Below are 22,030 nucleotides of genomic sequence, written 5' to 3' on the forward strand. Positions count from 1 at the left end.
GCGCCCCCGTTTTTACACATTACGGCAGACATTGTCCCCCTTTTTACACATTACGGCAGACTGCGTCCACTTTTTACACATTACGGCAGACTGCGTCCCCTTTTTACACATTACGGCAGACTGCGTCCCCTTTTTACACATTACGGCAGACATTGTCCCCCTTTTTACACATTACGGCAGACTGCGTCCCCTTTTTACACATTACGGCAGACATCGTCCCCCTTTTTACACATTACAGCAGACAGTGCCTCCGTTTTTACACATTATGGCAGACATCATCCCCCTTTTTACACATTACGGCAGACAGCATCACCCTTTTTTACACATTACGGCAGACAGTCCCTACCCCCCTATCCCCTCCCTCCCCTAAACCCATATTGTAGTTTTTAACTCAGCTGCCTCCCCACCCCTAAACCTATATGGCAGCTTAAGCAGTGATCCAGGGGCTGGCAGGACAGGGGGTTCACCTGTTCGTCACAGTGGCAGACGATCCCCGCTGTCCGATGATGCCGCCTGGAGTCACTGCTGATGTGGCCTCTTGCTCCCGCTCGCTGGCCGCTGCTTCTTCTCCTCACTCAGCCGCCAAGCGCAGTGCCCGCCCCCCGTACCGCCCAGCGCGCTTGGTAACAGAGGAAATCCCGGTCAGCTGACCTTGTGACGTGACCGGGATTTCCTCAGCGGCGCCTCGTCTGAGAACAGTGCAATGACAAGCGGCCTGTCGGGCCGCTTGTCATTGCACTCTAATGGGGCACAGCGGGCCAGGCACGATCGGTCCGCGGGCCGCATCCGGCCCGCGGGCCGCCTGTTGCCCACCCCTACTTTATACTATAGCAGGGACTGATGTGAATACAGGGAATATTTGCTGTAAATCACTGTGCTAATATAGGGACCAATAAGTCAAACTCTTTCCAACATCTAATTTAATTTGTTTCTAAATTAATTTTTTTCTAATTGGTTTGCTATATTTTGCAATATCCCAAAATCTGTTCCTCGGTGTGCCTTACTATTTGCCTTGGAAAATATATTGGTAAAGGAAATTAGTACCATGTGTTGGCACACCATATACCTACTGGGGCAGGATGGGGGGAAGTTGCTATGGGGTTGAGGAAGGGGATCCCAAAAACATCAGTGTATCGGGCCCCAAGATTTCTGTTGCTGGCCCTGGCTAAGATGCTCAGTTTTTGTTTTTCCCTTGTAATACTCCACCGATGTGACACAAATGGTCCAGGAACAGGTTAGGTTTGGGTGGGCTTCACTTAGTGACCAATGGGCTTTCTTCACTATTTAAAGTCCACCCGAACCTATCTGGACTGAAAATATAAAAGGCGGATTCTTTCAACACAACTGAAGTATCTTTCCACATGGAGTATCTTTCCACTTACGTTTATTCACCTGCACAGAACTGGGAGCAGTCATTGGGGGTAATTCCAAGTTGATCGCAGCAGGATATTTTTCAGCAGTTGGGCAAAACCATGTGCACTGCATGGGGGGCAGATATAACATTTGCAGAGAGAGTTAGATTTGGGTGGGTTATTTTGTTTCTGTGCAGGGTAAATACTGGCTGCTTTATTTTTACACTGCAATTTAGATTGCAGATTGAACTCACCACACCCAAATCTATCTCTCTCTGCACATGTTATATCTGTCCCCCCTGCAGTGCACATGGTTTTGCCCAACTGCTAAAAAATTTCCTGCTGCGATCAACTTGGAATTACCCCCATTGTCTGTAGAATCTCAGTCCCCAAACACCTCTGAAGAGGAACGAGCATTCCTCTTAATATAGTGAACTAGAACAAATATTATTTCTCTAACGTCCTAGAGGATGCTGGGACTCCGTAAGGACCATGGGGATAGACGGGCTCCGCAGGAGACATGGGCACTTTAAGAAAGACTTTGACTCTGGGTGTGCACTGGCTCCTCCCTCTATGCCCCTCCTCCAGACCTCAGTTTGATACTGTGCCCAGAGGAAATGGGTGCACTGCAGGGAGCTCTCCTGAGTTTCCTGCTAAGAAAGTATTTTAATTAGGTTTTTTATTTTCAGGGAGCACTGCTGGCAACAGACTCCCTGCATCGTGGGACTGAGGAGAGAGAAACAGCCCTACTTCTCTGAGTTTCAAGGTCCTGTTTCTTAGGCTACTGGACACCATTAGCTCCAGAGGGAGTCGGAACACAGGTCTCACCCTGGAGTTCGTCCCAGAGCCGCGCCGCCGTCCTCCTCGCAGAGCCAGAAGATAGAAGCCGGGTGAGTATGATAAGTAAGATGGCTTCAAAGGCGGCAGAAGACTTCGTGATCTTCACTGAGGTAACGCACAGCACTGCAGCTGTGCGCCATTGCTCCCATACACCTCACACACTCCGGTCACTGTAAGGGTGCAGTGGCTCTACTGTGTGGCGTAACATGTATAAGGTGTACTACTGTGTAGTGTAACGTGTATAAGGGGCACTAGTGTGGCATAATGTTTATTGGTGGTACTGCTGTGTAGCATAATGTTAATAAGTGGCTCTAGTGTAGGGCATAACATAAATAAGGGATACTACTGTGCGGTATAATGTGAGTAAGGGCTACTACTGTGTGGCATAATTTGAATTGGGGGTACTGTTTTGTGACTGAGTCCCCATGAGTCTATGTCCCTTTTCCTTCAGCATCTGCTGTCCGTATTTAATACATTGGGGCAATGTTTTCTCTGGCACAGGACACCAAAATATCTTTACGGGTCTGCAGACTAGACCTAGAAGAATTGATGCTGTTTTGAAGGCAAAGGGTTGTCACGCCAAATATTGATTTGGATTTCTCTTGTGTTCATTCAATTTGCATTTTGTTAATTAATAAAAAATAAACTAACACTTCTATTTTTGAAAGCATTATTACTTTGCAGCATTTTTTCAACACCTGCCTAAAACTTTTGCACAGTACTGTATATCACTAAGAAAATTATATTGTAGTGTGCATTGAATAAAATGAGTGGTAATATCAGCCAAAATATGTAATGAGCCACATACTGTACATGACACCTGAATAAGAATTCTGGAGTACAGCTCTTAACCACACATTTAGGGCTGTGTTCATAAAGCGGTGATAACCCATTTTTTGTTGATAAAAATGTAAAAAAAGGATTACTACCGCTTCATTCATTTTATGAACAGGGTAGCTGCTGAGAAATCAATGATTTCTCAATCGACCCCTTTAATTCCATCCCCATAGTATATTATGGGGACTGTGATGTGTGTGCAATTTATAAAACTGTTAACGCTTACCAAAGTAGAATCATGATTGTTACTACTTTTTTTATTTATTTATTATTTTTTAATTTATATTTAATCTGTGGCTAAACAGTGTGCCACACTATGAAATACTTTTTTATTGTGAACATATTATATGACATTTTTTCCTGAGAGTACCTACCAGGTGAAAGAGGACATTTTATATTAGTATATAAATTTCTCTATCGTCCTAGTGGATGCTGGGGTTCCTGAAAGGACCATGGGGAATAGCGGCTCCGCAGGAGACAGGGCACAAAAAGTAAAGCTTTTTCAGATCAGGTGGTGTGCACTGGCTCCTCCCCCTATGACCCTCCTCCAGACTCCTGTTAGATTTTTGTGCCCGGCCGAGAAGGGTGCAATCTAGGTGGCTCTCCTAAAGAGCTGCTTAGAAAAAGTTTAGCTAGGTTTTTTATTTTACAGTGATTCCTGCTGGCAACAGGATCACTGCAGCGAGGGACTGAGGGGAGAAGGAGTCAACTCACCTGCGTGCAGGATGGATTGGCTTCTTGGCTACTGGACATCAAGCTCCAGAGGGACGATCACAGGTACAGCCTGGATGGTCACCGGAGCCGCGCCGCCGGCCCCCTTGCAGATGCTGAAGTCAGAAGAGGTCCAGAATCGGCGGCTGAAGACTCCTGCAGTCTTCTAAAGGTAGCGCACAGCACTGCAGCTGTGCGCCATTTTCCTCTCAGCACACTTCACACGGCAGTCACTGAGGGTGCAGGGCGCTGGGAGGGGGGCGCCCTGGGAGGCAAATGAATACCTATAAAGGCTAAAAATACCTCACATATAGCCCCTAGAGGCTATATGGAGATATTTAACCCCTGCCTGATTTTTCTAAATAGCGGGAGACGAGCCCGCCAGAAAAGGGGCGGGGCCTATCTCCTCAGCACACGGCGCCATTTCCTCTCACAGCTCCGCTGGTCAGGACGGCTCCCAAGTCTCTCCCCTGCACTGCACTACAGAAACAGGGTAAAACAGAGAGGGGGGGGCAAATTTATGGCGATATTTTGATATAACAAAGCAGCTATAAGGGAGCACTTATTATAAGGCTATCCCTGATATATATATATATAGCGCTTTTGGTGTGTGCTGGCAAACTCTCCCTCTGTCTCCCCAAAGGGCTAGTGGGTCCTGTCTTCGTTAGGAGCATTCCCTGTGTGTCTGCTGTGTGTCGGTACATGTGTGTCGACATGTATGAGGACGATATTGGTGTGGAGGCGGAGCAATTGCCAAATATGAGGATGTCACCCCCTAGGGAGTCGACACCAGAATGGATGCCTTTATTTATGGAACTACGGGATAGTGTCAACACGCTAAAGCAGTCGTTTGACGACATGAGGCGGCCGGACAATCAATTAGTGCTTGTCCAGGCGACTCAAACACCGTCAGGGGCTGTGAAACGCCCTTTGCCTCAGTCGGTCGACACAGACCCAGACGCAGGCACTGACTCCAGTGGTGACGGTGACGATTCAACCGTATTTTCCAGTAGGGCCACACGTTATATGATTTTGGCAATGAAGGAGGCGTTACATTTAGCTGATACTACAGGTACCACTAAACAGGGTATTATGTGGGGTATGAAAAAACTACCTATAGTTTTTCCTGAAGCAGAAGAATTAAATGACGTGTGTAATGAAGCGTGGGTTGCCCCTGATAAAAAGCTGATAATTTCAAAGAAATTATTGGCATTATACCCTTTCCCGCCAGAGGTTAGGGAGCGCTGGGAAACACCTCCTAGGGTGGACAAGGCGCTAACACGCTTATCTAAACAAGTGGCGTTACCCTCTCCTGAGACGGCCGCACTTAAAGATCCATCAGATAGGAGGATGGAAAATATCCAAAAAAGTATATACACACATGCAGGTGTTATACTACGACCAGCTGTAGCGACTGCCTGGATGGGCAGTGCTGGGGTAGTTTGGTCAGAGTCCCTGATTGAAAATATTGATACCCTGGACAGGGACAATATTTTACTGTCGTTAGAACAAATAAAGGATGCATTTCTTTATATGCGTGATGCACAGAGGGATATCTGCACACTGGCATCACGGGTAAGTGCTATGTCCATTTCGGCCAGAAGAGCTTTATGGACGCGACAGTGGACAGGCGATGCGGATTCAAAACGGCATATGGAAGTTTTGCCGTATAAAGGGGAGGAGTTATTTGGAGTCGGTCTATCAGATTTGGTGGCCACGGCTACAGCCGGGAAATCCACCTTTCTACCTCAAGTCACTCCCCAACAGAAAAAGGCACCGACTTTTCAACCGCAGCCCTTTCGTTCCTTTAAAAATAAGAGAGCAAAGGGCTATTCATATCTGCCACGAGGCAGAGGTCGAGGGAAGAGACAGCAACACGCAGCTCCTTCCCAGGAACAGAAGCCCTCCCCGGCTTCTACAAAAGCCTCAGCATGACGCTGGGGCTTCTCAAGCGGACTCGGGGACGGTGGGCGGTCGTCTCAAAAATTACAGCGCGCAGTGGGCTCACTCGCAGGTAGATCCCTGGATCCTGCAGATAATATCTCAAGGGTACAGGTTGGAATTAGAGACAGATCCACCTCGCCGTTTCCTGAAGTCTGCTTTACCAACGTCCCCCTCCGAAAGGGAGCCGGTTTTGGAAGCCATTCACAAGCTGTACTCTCAGCAGGTGATAGTCAAGGTACCTCTTCTACAACAAGGGAAGGGGTATTATTCCACTCTTTTTGTGGTACCGAAGCCGGATGGCTCGGTAAGGCCTATTCTAAATCTGAAGTCCTTGAACCTGTACATAAAGAAGTTCAAGTTCAAGATGGAGTCACTCAGAGCAGTGATAGCGAACCTGGAAGAGGGGGACTTTATGGTATCCTTGGACATCAAGGATGCGTATCTCCACGTTCCAATTTACCCCTCACACCAGGGGTACCTCAGGTTCGTTGTACAAAACTGTCACTATCAGTTTCAGACGCTGCCGTTCGGATTGTCCACGGCACCTCGGATCTTTACAAAGGTAATGGCCGAGATGATGATTCTTCTTCGAAGAAAAGGCATATTAATTATCCCATACTTGGACGATCTCCTAATAAGGGCGAGGTCCAGAGAACAGCTAGAGATGGGATTAGCACTGTCTCAAGAAGTGCTAAAACAGCACGGGTGGATTCTGAATATTCCAAAATCCCAGTTAATGCCGACAACTCGTCTGCTGTTCCTAGGGATGATTCTGGACACGGTTCAGAAAAAGGTTTTTCTCCCGGAGGAAAAAGCCAAGGAGTTATCCGACCTTGTCAGGAACCTCCTAAAACCAGGAAAGGTGTCTGTACATCAATGCACAAGAGTCCTGGGAAAAATGGTGGCTTCTTACGAAGCAATTCCATTCGGCAGATTCCACGCAAGAATTTTCCAAAGGGATCTGTTGGACAAATGGTCAGGGTCGCATCTTCAGATGCACCTACGGATAACCCTGTCTCCAAGGACAAGGGTGTCTCTTCTGTGGTGGTTGCAGAGTCCTCATCTATTGGAGGGCCGCAGATTCGGCATACAGGATTGGATCCTGGTGACCACGGACGCCAGCCTGAGAGGCTGGGGAGCAGTCACACAAGGAAGAAACTTCCAGGGAGTATGGACGAGCCTGGAAACGTCTCTTCACATAAACATTCTGGAACTAAGAGCAATATACAATGCTCTAAGCCAGGCAGAACCTCTGCTTCAGGGAAAACCGGTATTGATCCAGTCGGACAACATCACGGCAGTCGCCCATGTGAACAGACAGGGCGGCACAAGAAGCAGGAGTGCAATGGCAGAAGCTGCAAGGATTCTTCGCTGGGCAGAGAATCATGTGATAGCACTGTCAGCAGTGTTCATCCCGGGAGTGGACAACTGGGAAGCAGACTTCCTCAGCAGACACGATCTTCACCCGGGAGAGTGGGGACTTCATCCAGAAGTATTCCACATGCTGGTAACCCGTTGGGAAAGACCAATGGTGGACATGATGGCGTCTCGCCTCAACAAAAAACTGGACAGGTATTGCGCCAGGTCAAGAGATCCGCAGGCAATAGCTGTGGACGCGCTGGTAACGCCTTGGGTGTACCAGTCGGTGTATGTGTTTCCTCCTCTGCCTCTCATACCAAAAGTATTGAGAATTATACGGCAAAGAGGCGTAAGAACGATACTAGTGGTTCCGGATTGGCCAACTTGGTACCCGGAACTTCAAGAGATGATCACGGAAGATCCGTGGCCTCTACCTCTAAGGAGGGACTTGCTTCAGCAGGGTCCCTGTCTGTTTCAAGACTTACCGCGGCTGCGTTTGACGGCATGGCGGTTGAACGCCGGATCCTAAAGGAAAAAGGCATGCCGGAAGAAGTCATTCCTACTTTGATTAAAGCAAGGAAGGAAGTAACCGTGCAACATTATCACCGAATTTGGCGAAAATATGTTGCGTGGTGCGAAGATCGGAGTGCTCCGACGGAGGAATTTCAACTGGGTCGATTCCTACATTTCCTGCAATCAGGATTGTCTATGGGTCTCAAATTGGGATCTATTAAGGTTCAAATTTCGGCCCTGTCGATTTTCTTTCAAAAAGAATTGGCTTCAGTCCCTGAAGTCCAGACCTTTGTTAAGGGAGTGCTGCATATACAGCCTCCTGTGGTGCCTCCAGTGGCACCGTGGGATCTCAATGTGGTTTTGGACTTTCTAAAATCTCATTGGTTTGAACCACTAAATAAGGTGGATTTGAAATCTCTCACTTGGAAAGTGACCATGCTTCTAGCCCTGGCTTCTGCCAGGAGAGTATCAGAATTGGCAGCTTTATCTTACAAAAGCCCATATCTGATTTTCCATTCGGACAGGGCAGAACTGCGGACTCGTCCGCATTTTCTCCCTAAGGTGGTGTCAGCATTTCATCTGAACCAGCCTATTGTAGTGCCTGCGGCTACAAGTGACTTGGAGGACTCCAAGTTACTGGACGTTGTCAGAGCATTAAAAATATATATTGCAAGGACAGCTGGAGTCAGAAAATCTGACTCGTTGTTTATATTGTGTGCACCCAACAAGATGGGTGCTCCTGCGTCTAAGCAGACGATTGCTCGTTGGATCTGTAGCACAATCCAACTTGCACATTCTGTGGCAGGCCTGCCACAGCCTAAATCTGTAAAGGCCCACTCCACAAGGAAGGTGGGCTCATCTTGGGCGGCTGCCCGAGGGGTCTCGGCATTACAACTTTGCCGAGCAGCTACGTGGTCAGGGGAGAACACGTTTGTAAAATTTTACAAATTTGATACTCTGGCTAAGGAGGACCTGGAGTTCTCTCATTCGGTGCTGCAGAGTCATCCGCACTCTCCCGCCCGTTTGGGAGCTTTGGTATAATCCCCATGGTCCTTTCAGGAACCCCAGCATCCACTAGGACGATAGAGAAAATAAGATTTTACTTACCGATAAATCTATTTCTCGGAGTCCGTAGTGGATGCTGGGCGCCCATCCCAAGTGCGGATTATCTGCATAAATTGTACATAGTTATTGTTAACTAATTCGGGTTATTGTTGAAGGAAGCCATCTTTCAGAGGCTCCGCTGTTATCATACTGTTAACTGGGTTTAGATCACAGGTTGTACGGTGTGATTGGTGTGGCTGGTATGAGTCTTACCCGGGATTCAAAATCCTCCCTTATTGTGTACGCTCGTCCGGGCACAGTACCTAACTGGAGTCTGGAGGAGGGTCATAGGGGGAGGAGCCAGTGCACACCACCTGATCTGAAAAAGCTTTACTTTTTGTGCCCTGTCTCCTGCGGAGCCGCTATTCCCCATGGTCCTTTCAGGAACCCCAGCATCCACTACGGACTCCGAGAAATAGATTTATCGGTAAGTAAAATCTTATTATTAGTCATATGTATGATATTAGCAATCCTGGAGTAAATCAGCAATCCCTCTAAACTAAGTTTCCTGTACAGGCTGCTATGCTTTGAATAGTAAGCTATGGTTATTCAGTGTGGGCTTTAGTTATTAACTGTATATTTATATTTACACAGTGAACTTCCAGCGAATGCATGATTGTTGCCTGTCATGGGACCTTCTGTGCTCTTTATCCATCCAGACCTTGGAATTGGAGGAGCGGAGAGACTTGTTGTTGACGCAGCGCTTGCACTGAAATCACGTGGTTGCCAAGTACAAGTGTGGACAGCCCATTATGACATTGGTCACTGTTTCTCAGAGACACTGGATTCGGGCATTCCAATTAGGTGTTGTGGAGACTGGCTTCCCCGGAGTATCTTTGGAAAATGTCTGGCCTTATGTGCATATATTCGCATGATATTTCTGGCTTTCTATGTGGTCTTTCTTAGCGGAGAGCAATTTGATGTGGTGTTCTGTGACCAGGTATGTTTGTACACATCTTTATTTTTATTAACATGTCATGTAAAATAACACTTCATAAATACAGCTGTACGGCTAAATGTAATAGCCTCCGAGTTCAGGAGGTGCAGGAAGTTTGTGTGAGTCTTCCCTTTTTTTTTTTTTAAGAATCATTCATTTACAGGCAATACCACCCTGGTTTTACATTGTAAGTCATTTTTGTTGAACAAAAAAAAATTGTTCAGCTTGAAGAAGCCGCAAGTTAAAAAGTAAGAACACCCTTACTGCTTCCATATTAGTAGTAAGTTAATGTGAGCAGTGTCCTAATCACATGCACTTCATTTATTGATAATTGGTAAGTGGGTTGTGGATCATCAAATCGACAGTGTCTAGGTCGACAATGTTTAGGTCGACCACTATAGGTCGACAGGGTTGGAAGGTCGACCGGGTTTCTAGGTCGAGATGTGCTAGGTCGACAGGTCAAAAGGTCGACATGAGGTTTTTGTTTGGTGTCGTTTTCTGCGTACAGTGACCAGGAAGCCGAATTAGTGCACCGTGTCCCCTCGCATGACTCGCTTCGCTCGCCATGCTTCGGGCAAGGTTACCATTCCAATCGTAGTCCACGTGGATTGTTAAGTGTGAAAAAGTAAAAAAAAAGAAAAAAATTTGAAAAACTCATTGTCGACCTAGACAGTGTCGATCTTCAGACCGGATCCCGATAAATGATATTACAAGCAGACCTTCTTGCAGCTTGGAACCTTCTGCTTTTACTATGTGAGGATTAAATGATGGTTAATAATGTCCTAATACATTAAAGCACACATATGTATGATGGCATACACAAGGCTGTACATAAGTATATAAACAAAATGGTTGGTGAACTTTTCTAAGGACACAGGGATGTACAAGTGGTGAGGCTAGGTTTCTGTTTTCCAGGGCAAAGACTGCTTTCAGAGCTTTACGGTAATACATATGGATTCTCATATATATTATAAAGGTCGGCACTAGAACCCCATATAATTATATGCTCAAATGCAGCAATTTGTGAAATGTTACTTTCTGGAGCTTGTGCCCTATAGAGGCCTATGGGCTTCTTTTTGCAAGTCTCAGGGGCTTCCGTATGTGCTGACAAATGGGTGTGCATATGCATTAAAACTCAAGTGTGATCAACCCGGAGCTCTATTTTTCACCAGGATGGTTTTATATTGGCAAAGCTGTCCCAGCAGGTAAGTATTGTTGCATATTCGTATTAAAAAAATGCCAGTATGTATGCACATAGGTGCAGGATGTATCGCTATGTATTTACGATGCTTGATACACCTACCCTATAGTCTCTTAAAAATAAAAACAAAAAAAACTTCATCTTAATTAAACCCATTAAAGCAGTCACCCCCTATCACCTTATTCTTACTGTTACCTAGCATAATCTGTAGAGGACAGGTATGTTCTCATGCATTATTTCTGTTACTTTAGCAGAAATATTTGACATTTCTTTTTTTATATATATTTTTTTGTATGAAATTTGTGTCTTTTCTGTCTTCTCTAGGTATCGGCTTGCATTCCAGTTTTCAAACTGGCCAGAAATAGAAAGCGAGTTTTATTTTATTGCCATTTTCCGGATCAGCTTCTTACCCAGAGGACATTGCTGCTTAAGAAGCTTTATAGAACGCCTATTGATTGGTTGGAAGAGAGAACCACAGGCATGGCAGACTGCATTTTAGTCAATAGCCATTTTACTGCTAAAATCTTCAAAAAAACATTTACATCATTATCTCACATACAACCAGATGTTTTATATCCGTCACTAAATGTTAGTAACTTCAAACACAGTGTTTCTGATGACCTGTCCGAGTTTGTTCCTGCAAAGCGGGAGACTGTGTTTCTTTCCATCAATAGATACGAGAGAAAGAAAAATCTTAACCTTGCTCTGGAAGCCTTATCTTCTCTTCATTCCAAGCTGAGTTTGTTGGAATGGGAAAAGGTGCATCTCATCTTAGCAGGAGGGTATGATGACAGAGTTAGAGAGAATGTTGAGCATTATCAAGAGTTAAAAGAAATTGCTGAAAAATCAGAAATGAGTAATCATGTAACTTTCTTAAGATCTTTCTCTGATAAGCAGAAATGTAATCTCCTTCATAATTGTGCTTGCATATTATACACTCCAAGTAATGAGCATTTTGGGATTGTTCCAGTAGAAGCTATGTACATGCACTGCCCAGTAATAGCGGTTAATTCGGGCGGTCCTCTGGAATCTGTTGTAGATGGAGTGACTGGCTTTTTGTGTTCCCCTACAGCGGCAGCGTTTTCTGATGCAATGGAAAAATTTGTTAGAAACCCTACCCTTAAAACATCAATGGGAAAATCGGGAAATGCAAGAGTTATGGAAAACTTCTCATGTGAAGCTTTTTCAGATCTGATCTACCATTACATATGTAAGCTGATGGAGTGCAGATGATTACACAAAAATGCCTCATAAAGATATGTTTTCTCTACCCCTGATATGCTACAGTGAACATTTTTACTAGAGGTTATGCACATACGCATTTACTGGATTCTGCAATGTATACGTAAGCAGCCCATTAGAATGTATTGCAGTGTACAGCTGGTAAATCCTTATTTTAATTGATTTATCCACTGTGCTGCCTGCCCATGGTGCTCACACTGCATTCAGCGTATGAAGCTGTTACATCATGTGAAATAGGGAACAAAATCGATTATTCTTAAAACCCCAGTAGACCATAACAGAAAGAAAATACAGGTTGGAGCCATGGTGCATTTAACATGCAATTTGAATAGCATTGAGTTACATGTACTGTACCATGGAAAGCAGCAATTCTCATTGAACATACAGTATGATGTACATGCTGCATCCAGGAAATGACTGTGCAGCGAATGCTAAACATCCCAGGCAAGCAAAATTCTGTGGACATGTGCAGACTTAGAAAACCAAGGCATCAGGTTCAGGTTTATCTCTTGCTGTGGAATCAAGTCCCTCTTATTAGTCTTATATAATCATCTCTTCTTGTTTCGTCAGGTGTACAATAAATAAATTTCTTGCAAATGATTTGTAATTATATTTTAAGTTCTATTTCATATGTTATAGTGATGTAGTATATAAGAACCAATTACTAGTTAGTTTTAAAGAATTGATAGCCCAAAACAGCTCTCATCTGAATGTGACAGAAAGTCCCTAAGTTCACATATAAGCAGAGGCAGAACTCTGGGAGGCAACGGAGTCATCTGCCGCCGGGCTCCTGCTCTGAAGGGGGGCACCTCTCCTCCCATTCTGTGACACCATTGAATTAAGTTAATTGATAGCTGTCGCTGTCTTTTCAGTGGCCAACTTCCTCACTGGTCCCTGCACTTTACAAATCACACCCTCTTTAATATACTGAATATACACATTTTACAGCTATCACACCCAGGATTAGAAACCACACCCTATTACACTGGAAGCAGACACCTTACTGATGAAGCTATTTGCTCCTGTATAGGAAATATGAGAATTTTAACTATATGAAGATACTTCTCTGACAATTACACGTAACTTCATATAGTTAGAATTCTCATGCTTCCTCTACAGGAACAAATAGCTCCATCAGTAAAGTGTCTGCTGTCAGTGTAACAGGTCATGGGTTCTAATCCTGGGTATGACTGCTAAGAAATGTGTGACTTAAAATAAAAGACAATTAAATGTATTAATACAGTATATAATTTTTTTTCAGAACACTCCGTACACACACACATTTTTTTTCAGAACACTTCGTACACACACACATTTTATATATATATATATATATATATATACGGGAAGCCCCACACTCACCCAACGCAGGTTACCGGTTCCTGCTTTTGATGTTGATACTGACGCTGCTGTTTTCCTGATTTTGCATTAAGAGACTGGCTAATACCTTGAGAAAGGTCCGAATAAGGACCGAAACGTTGGTGAGCCCTTTTTGTATATACCTTGTTTGTGACATGAAGATTACATAGAACCAAGTTTTGTGAATAAATGACTTTACTGCGTATATTATAACAAGTCTGGAGAGTGCTATCTTTCTCCACTGTTAATGTGGAGAAACACTGTACAATATACACACACACATACATATATTTATCTTAATATAGGAAATAGGGGGGCACCGATATTTAGCTTGCCTCCGGGCAACTGTGACAAACTTACGCCACTGCATATAAGACAGGGCACACTCAGATGGAATACAAATTATGATTAGCAATAAATTATTTTTGTAAGGACCTAAAATGAAAACGCTTTTACCTGAGAAAAGTCATGTACTAACTTGTGTCCGTGGAGAGAGATACAGTAGCAGCCAATCAGCTCCTAATTATCATTTTAATGGCTGTGTTTGAAAAATTGCAGGAGCTGGTTGGTACTTTATCTCAGTCCACTATATATATCTATCTCCAAGGCTTAGTAAATAGGCCGCTATGTCTGTTATGTTCAGGTGCATGTTGAATAAACTTGCCACATCTATAACATGGTTCACTGTATTAGATTACACACATCATTATGACCACATAATGCACCATGATGGCTGTCAAGTTTTTTTTTTGCCTTGCTGGTTGATCTAGTATTCAAAATAAGTGATCCCTGTTGAGATAGATTTAATAAAGATTTTAAAAAGATGTAGGTGTTGCCTATAGCAGCTAGATTCTAGTTAGTAGAATGTACTAGAACTAGATAAATACAAGCTACAATTTGATTGCTAAGGGCAACACCTCTACTTTTAATCTTTAGATGTTTAAAAAATCTACCCGATGGTAAGGATAGAGTAACCAGCATTGTGTAGCAGGCGCCGGTCCACAATGATGTAATTTTGCGGACACGCCTCCGCTCTGCCCCTACTCAGCATCACACCTTCCTCCTGGATGGGGCAGCCAGAATATCGGGAAGTATGAGATTTACTAAACACAGGTTATGATGAAATCTGCGTGGACCTTTAATCATTTTGGTTTTGAGATAAAAATGTGTGTTGTGATTCACATGCAATATACTGCCTGCATGTTCATGTACAGTAGCACACATATACTAGGTAGCTTTGTTTAATTAGCACTGCACTATAGAGTTGAGCTCGGACATGCCTCCTCCCAACTCGAATAGGCAGATGCAATGAAGCGTACAATACAGGTAATTATGGGAGGAAAACCTTGCTCATTTTTGCATACAGCTATATGGGGGGGAGGGGGGGGCAGAAACAGGTGAGTGTATCTGGCCTAGATAACCTAATGAAATTGGCCCCTAAATCTTTCTGCACAATTTGTAAATGCGGCTCCCAGGTGAGGTGAGGTGCACATCTTGCATGTTGAATAGATAATCAAGGCACATCAATGAAAAACTGCATTGCACAGCTGACATTTATACATTACCTTTCCAGTTTTAGCACATTTATTGAGATGCAACAGAAGTTGATATTTTGGGATCTCTGGAATGACAAATGTGATCAGTGTTTCCATCTCCATTATGTGGTTCTGTCATTTTTCTCTTTTTTTACACTGTTTCTCTGAAATCCTTTTTTTTTTTTTCCCCCCCCCACAATTCCAGCCACAAAATATGCCCCAAATGGGATTGGGACTATTAGTCGACATGGACAAAAGGTTGACATATGAAAGGCCGTAAATGGAAAAGATCAGCAGGTTCAAATGGTCAACGTGACAATGCTCGTTACACATGTGGTTGACACTTTTTAATCATATTTTTTGACTTGCTTCCTTGACTATCCATGTAACAAATCATGATCTTTAGTAACCTTGTGGAGAGCAAAGTGAGACACCGTGCCCAAAGCATGGCATGCAAACCGAGCCTGTGAGGAGAAGCGTTTCAACAATTGGTGGTCAATAGTTGCCAAAACTATCCATACTAGCCCCTAAAATGCAAAAAAAAAACCTGTTGACCATTGTCATGATGACCTTTTGTACCTGTCGATCTTTTGTCTGTGTTGACTTAGTGCCTGTTTACCTAATTACTGTAGACCTAATGCATGTAGATCTTCTATACCACACCTGCCCCAAATATTTAAAGGAATACCAAATGTTCCTAAGGTTGTAGAAGTTTTGTCTGTATATGCTGACCATAATAAAGTTTATTTGTGAATACATATGTGTGTGTTTTTTATTCATTTTTTTTTTTTAAACTTGGTAAAAGCATGTCTTTTATATGTCTGCCAATCCTTGGTTGAAGGTACCCACCACTGAGATAGTGTAGCTCTTGACTGATAGCAGGAAGAGCAGGAGTCAGAGAGCTAGCTTCTGACACAGAAGACCAGAAACTCCTTGAAAATAATGTATACTGGTAATGTGTAGATGCATGGGTATGGTTTAAATTAGAGATGAGCGGGTTCGGTTTCTCTGAATCCGAACCCGCCAGAACTTCATGTTTTTTTTCACGGGTCCGAGCGACTCGGATCTTCCCGCCTTGCTCGGTTAACCCGAGCGCGCCCGAACGTCATCATGACGCTGTCGGATTCTCGCGAGGCTCGGATTCTATCGCGAGACTCGGATTCTATATAAGGAGCCGCGCGTCGCCGCCATTTTCACACGTGCATTGAGATTGATAGGGAGAGGACGTGGCTGGCGTCCTCTCCGTTTAGAATTAGAATAGATTAGAGAGACACTTGATTTACTAATTTTGGGGAGCATTAGGAGTACTCAGTAGTGTACAGTGCAGAGTTTTGCTGATAGTGACCAGTGACCACCACTTTTATTTATAATCCGTTCTCTGCCTGAAAAAAGCGATACACAGCACACAGTGACTCAGTCACATGCCATATCTGTGTGCACTGCTCAGGCTCAGGCCAGTGTGCTGCATCATCTATTATCTATATATAATATTATATATATCTGTCTGACTGCTCAGCTCACACAGCTTATAATTGTGGGGGAGACTGGGGAGCACTACTGCAGTGCCAGTTATAGGTTATAGCAGGAGCCAGGAGTACATAATATATTATATAGTGAGTGACCACCAGACACACAGTGCAGTTTATTTAATATATCCGTTCTCTGCCTGAAAAAAGCGATACACACAGTGACTCAGTCAGTCACATACCATATCTGTGTGCACTGCTCAGGCTCAGGCCAGTGTGCTGCATCATCTATATATATTATATATCTGTCTGACTGCTCAGCTCACACAGCTTATAATTGTGGGGGAGACTGGGGAGCACTACTGCAGTGCCAGTTATAGGTTATAGCAGGAGCCAGGAGTACATAATATTATATTAAAATTAAACAGTGCACACTTTTGCTGCAGGAGTGCCACTGCCAGTGTGACTAGTGACCAGTGACCTGACCACCAGTATATAATATTAGTAGTATACTATCTCTTTATCAACCAGTCTATATTAGCAGCAGACACAGTACAGTGCGGTAGTTCACGGCTGTGGCTACCTCTGTGTCGGCACTCGGCAGCCCGTCCATAATTGTATATACCACCTAACCGTGGTTTTTTTTTCTTTCTTTATACATACATACTAGTTACGAGTATACTATCTCTTTATCAACCAGTCTATATATTAGCAGCAGACACAGTACAGTGCGGTAGTTCACGGCTGTGGCTACCTCTGTGTCGGCACTCGGCAGCCCGTCCATAATTGTATATACCACCTAACCGTGGTTTTTTTTTCTTTCTTTATACATACATACTAGTTACGAGTATACTATCTCTTTATCAACCAGTCTATATTAGCAGCAGACACAGTACAGTGCGGTAGTTCACGGCTGTGGCTACCTCTGTGTCGGCACTCGGCAGCCCGTCCATAATTGTATATACCACCTAACCGTGGTTTTTTTTTCTTTCTTTATACATACATACTAGTTACGAGTATACTATCTCTTTATCAACCAGTCTATATATTAGCAGCAGACACAGTACAGTGCGGTAGTTCACGGCTGTGGCTACCTCTGTGTCGGCACTCGGCAGCCCGTCCATAATTGTATATACCACCTAACCGTGGTTTTTTTTTCTTTCTTTATACATACATACTAGTTACGAGTATACTATCTCTTTATCAACCAGTCTATATATTAGCAGCAGACACAGTACAGTGCGGTAGTTCACGGCTGTGGCTACCTCTGTGTCGGCACTCGGCAGCCCGTCCATAATTGTATATACCACCTAACCGTGGTTTTTTTTCCTTTCTTTATACATACATACTAGTTACGAGTATACTATCTCTTTATCAACCAGTCTATATATTAGCAGCAGACACAGTACAGTGCGGTAGTTCACGGCTGTGGCTACCTCTGTGTCGGCACTCGGCAGCCCGTCCATAATTGTATATACCACCTAACCGTGGTTTTTTTTTCTTTCTTTATACATACATACTAGTTACGAGTATACTATCTCTTTATCAACCAGTCTATATTAGCAGCAGACACAGTACAGTGCGGTAGTTCACGGCTGTGGCTACCTCTGTGTCGGCACTCGGCAGCCCGTCCATAATTGTATATACCACCTAACCGTGGTTTTTTTTTCTTTCTTTATACATACATACTAGTTACGAGTATACTATCTCTTTATCAACCAGTCTATATATTAGCAGCAGACACAGTACAGTGCGGTAGTTCACGGCTGTGGCTACCTCTGTGTCGGCACTCGGCAGCCCGTCCATAATTGTATATACCACCTAACCGTGGTTTTTTTTTTCTTTCTTTATACATACATACTAGTTACGAGTATACTATCTCTTTATCAACCAGTCTATATATTAGCAGCAGACACAGTACAGTGCGGTAGTTCACGGCTGTGGCTACCTCTGTGTCGGCACTCGGCAGCCCGTCCATAATTGTATATACCACCTAACCGTGTTTTTTTTTTCTTTCTTTATACATACATACTAGTTACGAGTATACTATCTCTTTATCAACCAGTCTATATTAGCAGCAGACACAGTACAGTGCGGTAGTTCACGGCTGTGGCTACCTCTGTGTCGGCACTCGGCAGCCCGTCCATAATTGTATACTAGTATCCAATCCATCCATCTCCATTGTTTACCTGAGGTGCCTTTTAGTTGTGCCTATTAAAATATGGAGAACAAAAATGTTGAGGTTCCAAAATTAGGGAAAGATCAAGATCCACTTCCACCTCGTGCTGAAGCTGCTGCCACTAGTCATGGCCGAGACGATGAAATGCCAGCAACGTCGTCTGCCAAGGCCGATGCCCAATGGCATAGTACAGAGCATGTCAAAACCAAAACACCAAATATCAGTAAAAAAAGGACTCCAAAACCTAAAATAAAATTGTCGGAGGAGAAGCGTAAACTTGCCAATATGCCATTTACCACACGGAGTGGCAAGGAACGGCTGAGGCCCTGGCCTATGTTCATGGCTAGTGGTTCAGCTTCACATAAGGATGGAAGCACTCAGCCTCTCGCTAGAAAACTGAAAAGACTCAAGCTGGCAAAAGCACCGCAAAGAACTGTGCGTTCTTTGAAATCCCAAATCCACAAGGAGAGTCCAATTGTGTCGGTTGCGATGCCTGACCTTCCCAACACTGGACGTGAAGAGCATGCGCCTTCCACCATTTGCACGCCCCCTGCAAGTGCTGGAAGGAGCACCCGCAGTCCAGTTCCTGATAGTCAGATTGAAGATGTCAGTGTTGAAGTACACCAGGATGAGGAGGATATGGGTGTTGCTGGCGCTGGGGAGGAAATTGACCAGGAGGATTCTGATGGTGAGGTGGTTTGTTTAAGTCAGGCACCCGGGGAGACACCTGTTGTCCGTGGGAGGAATATGGCCGTTGACATGCCAGGTGAAAATACCAAAAAAATCAGCTCTTCGGTGTGGAGGTATTTCACCAGAAATGCGGACAACAGGTGTCAAGCCGTGTGTTCCCTTTGTCAAGCTGTAATAAGTAGGGGTAAGGACGTTAACCACCTCGGAACATCCTCCCTTATACGTCACCTGCAGCGCATTCATAATAAGTCAGTGACAAGTTCAAAAACTTTGGGTGACAGCGGAAGCAGTCCACTGACCAGTAAATCCCTTCCTCTTGTAACCAAGCTCACGCAAACCACCCCACCAACTCCCTCAGTGTCAATTTCCTCCTTCCCCAGGAATGCCAATAGTCCTGCAGGCCATGTCACTGGCAATTCTGACGAGTCCTCTCCTGCCTGGGATTCCTCCGATGCATCCTTGCGTGTAACGCCTACTGCTGCTGGCGCTGCTGTTGTTGCCGCTGGGAGTCGATGGTCATCCCAGAGGGGAAGTCGTAAGCCCACTTGTACTACTTCCAGTAAGCAATTGACTGTTCAACAGTCCTTTGCGAGGAAGATGAAATATCACAGCAGTCATCCTACTGCAAAGCGGATAACTGAGTCCTTGACAACTATGTTGGTGTTAGACGTGCGTCCGGTATCCGCCGTTAGTTCACAGGGAACTAGACAATTTATTGAGGCAGTGTGCCCCCGTTACCAAATACCATCTAGGTTCCACTTCTCTAGGCAGGCGATACCGAGAATGTACACGGACGTCAGAAAAAGACTCACCAGTGTCCTAAAAAATGCAGTTGTACCCAATGTCCACTTAACCACGGACATGTGGACAAGTGGAGCAGGGCAGGGTCAGGACTATATGACTGTGACAGCCCACTGGGTAGATGTATGGACTCCCGCCGCAAGAACAGCAGTGGCGGCACCAGTAGCAGCATCTCGCAAACGCCAACTCTTTCCTAGGCAGGCTACGCTTTGTATCACCGCTTTCCAGAATACGCACACAGCTGAAAACCTCTTACGGCAACTGAGGAAGATCATCGCGGAATGGCTTACCCCAATTGGACTCTCCTGTGGATTTGTGGCATCGGACAACGCCAGCAATATTGTGTGTGCATTAAATATGGGCAAATTCCAGCACGTCCCATGTTTTGCACATACCTTGAATTTGGTGGTGCAGAATTTTTAAAAAAATGACAGGGGCGTGCAAGAGATGCTGTCGGTGGCCAGAAAAATTGCGGGACACTTTCGGCGTACAGGCACCACGTACAGAAGACTGGAGCACCACCAAAAACTACTGAACCTGCCCTGCCATCATCTGAAGCAAGAAGTGGTAACGAGGTGGAATTCAACCCTCTATATGCTTCAGAGGTTGGAGGAGCAGCAAAAGGCCATTCAAGCCTATACAATTGAGCACGATATAGTAGGTGGAATGCACCTGTCTCAAGTGCAGTGGAGAATGATTTCAACGTTGTGCAAGGTTCTGATGCCCTTTGAACTTGCCACACGTGAAGTCAGTTCAGACACTGCCAGCCTGAGTCAGGTCATTCCCCTCATCAGGCTTTTGCAGAAGAAGCTGGAGGCATTGAAGAAGGAGCTAAAAGGGAGCGATTCCGCTAGGCATGTGGGACTTGTGGATGCAGCCCTTAATTCGCTTAACAAGGATTCACGGGTGGTCAATCTGTTGAAATCAGAGCACTACATTTTGGCCACCGTGCTCGATCCTAGATTTAAAGCCTACCTTGGATCTCTCTTTCCGGCAGACACAGGTCTGCTGGGGTTGAAAGACCTGCTGGTGACAAAATTGTCAAGTCAAGCGGAACGCGACCTGTCAACATCTCCTCCTTCACATTCTCCCGCAACTGGGGGTGCGAGGAAAAGGCTCAGAATTCCGAGCCCACCCGCTGGCGGTGATGCAGGGCAGTCTGGAGCGACTGCTGATGCTGACATCTGGTCCGGACTGAAGGACCTGACAACGATTACGGACATGTCGTCTACTGTCACTGCATATGATTCTCTCAACATTGATAGAATGGTGGAGGATTATATGAGTGACCGCATCCAAGTAGGCACGTCACACAGTCCGTACTTATACTGGCAGGAAAAAGAGGCAATTTGGAGGCCCTTGCACAAACTGGCTTTATTCTACCTAAGTTGCCCTCCCACAAGTGTGTACTCCGAAAGAGTGTTTAGTGCCGCCGCTCACCTTGTCAGCAATCGGCGTACGAGGTTACATCCAGAAAATGTGGAGAAGATGATGTTCATTAAAATGAATTATAATCAATTCCTCCGCGGAGACATTGACCAGCAGCAATTGCCTCCACAAAGTACACAGGGAGCTGAGATGGTGGATTCCAGTGGGGACGAATTGATAATCTGTGAGGAGGGGGATGTACACGGTGATATATCGGAGGGTGAAGATGAGGTGGACATCTTGCCTCTGTAGAGCCAGTTTGTGCAAGGAGAGATTAATTGCTTCTTTTTTGGGGGGGGGTCCAAACCAACCCGTCAAATCAGTCACAGTCGTGTGGCAGACCCTGTCACTGAAATGATGGGTTGGTTAAAGTGTGCATGTCCTGTTTTGTTTATACAACATAAGGGTGGGTGGGAGGGCCCAAGGACAATTCCATCTTGCACCTCTTTTTTCTTTTCTTTTTCTTTGCATCATGTGCTGATTGGGGAGGGTTTTTTGGAAGGGACATCCTGCGTGACACTGCAGTGCCACT

General features: G+C 44.8%; 1 protein-coding gene across 2 annotated transcripts in view; it reads left to right on the top strand.

Annotated features, from left to right (window-relative positions):
• The window catches only part of ALG2 (ALG2 alpha-1,3/1,6-mannosyltransferase), a 35,524-nt gene extending 22,887 nt beyond the window's left edge, over window positions 1-12,637 (top strand). Inside the window, exons 2-4 of one of the 2 annotated variants that reach the window (XM_063922659.1) lie at window positions 2,042-2,242; window positions 9,255-9,600; window positions 11,123-12,637. In XM_063922659.1, the coding sequence (XP_063778729.1) occupies window positions 9,289-9,600; window positions 11,123-12,031 (1,221 nt within the window). In that variant the 5' untranslated portion in view covers window positions 2,042-2,242; window positions 9,255-9,288 and the 3' untranslated portion in view covers window positions 12,032-12,637. The remainder of the gene's footprint in view (window positions 1-2,041; window positions 2,243-9,254; window positions 9,601-11,122) is intronic. The other variant, XM_063922658.1, reaches the window with a different exon arrangement.
• The last annotated feature ends 9,393 nt before the right edge of the window (window positions 12,638-22,030 follow it).

The sequence above is a fragment of the Pseudophryne corroboree genome, chromosome 5 (genome assembly GCF_028390025.1).
Source record: "Pseudophryne corroboree isolate aPseCor3 chromosome 5, aPseCor3.hap2, whole genome shotgun sequence".
NCBI lineage: Eukaryota > Metazoa > Chordata > Amphibia > Anura > Myobatrachidae > Pseudophryne > Pseudophryne corroboree.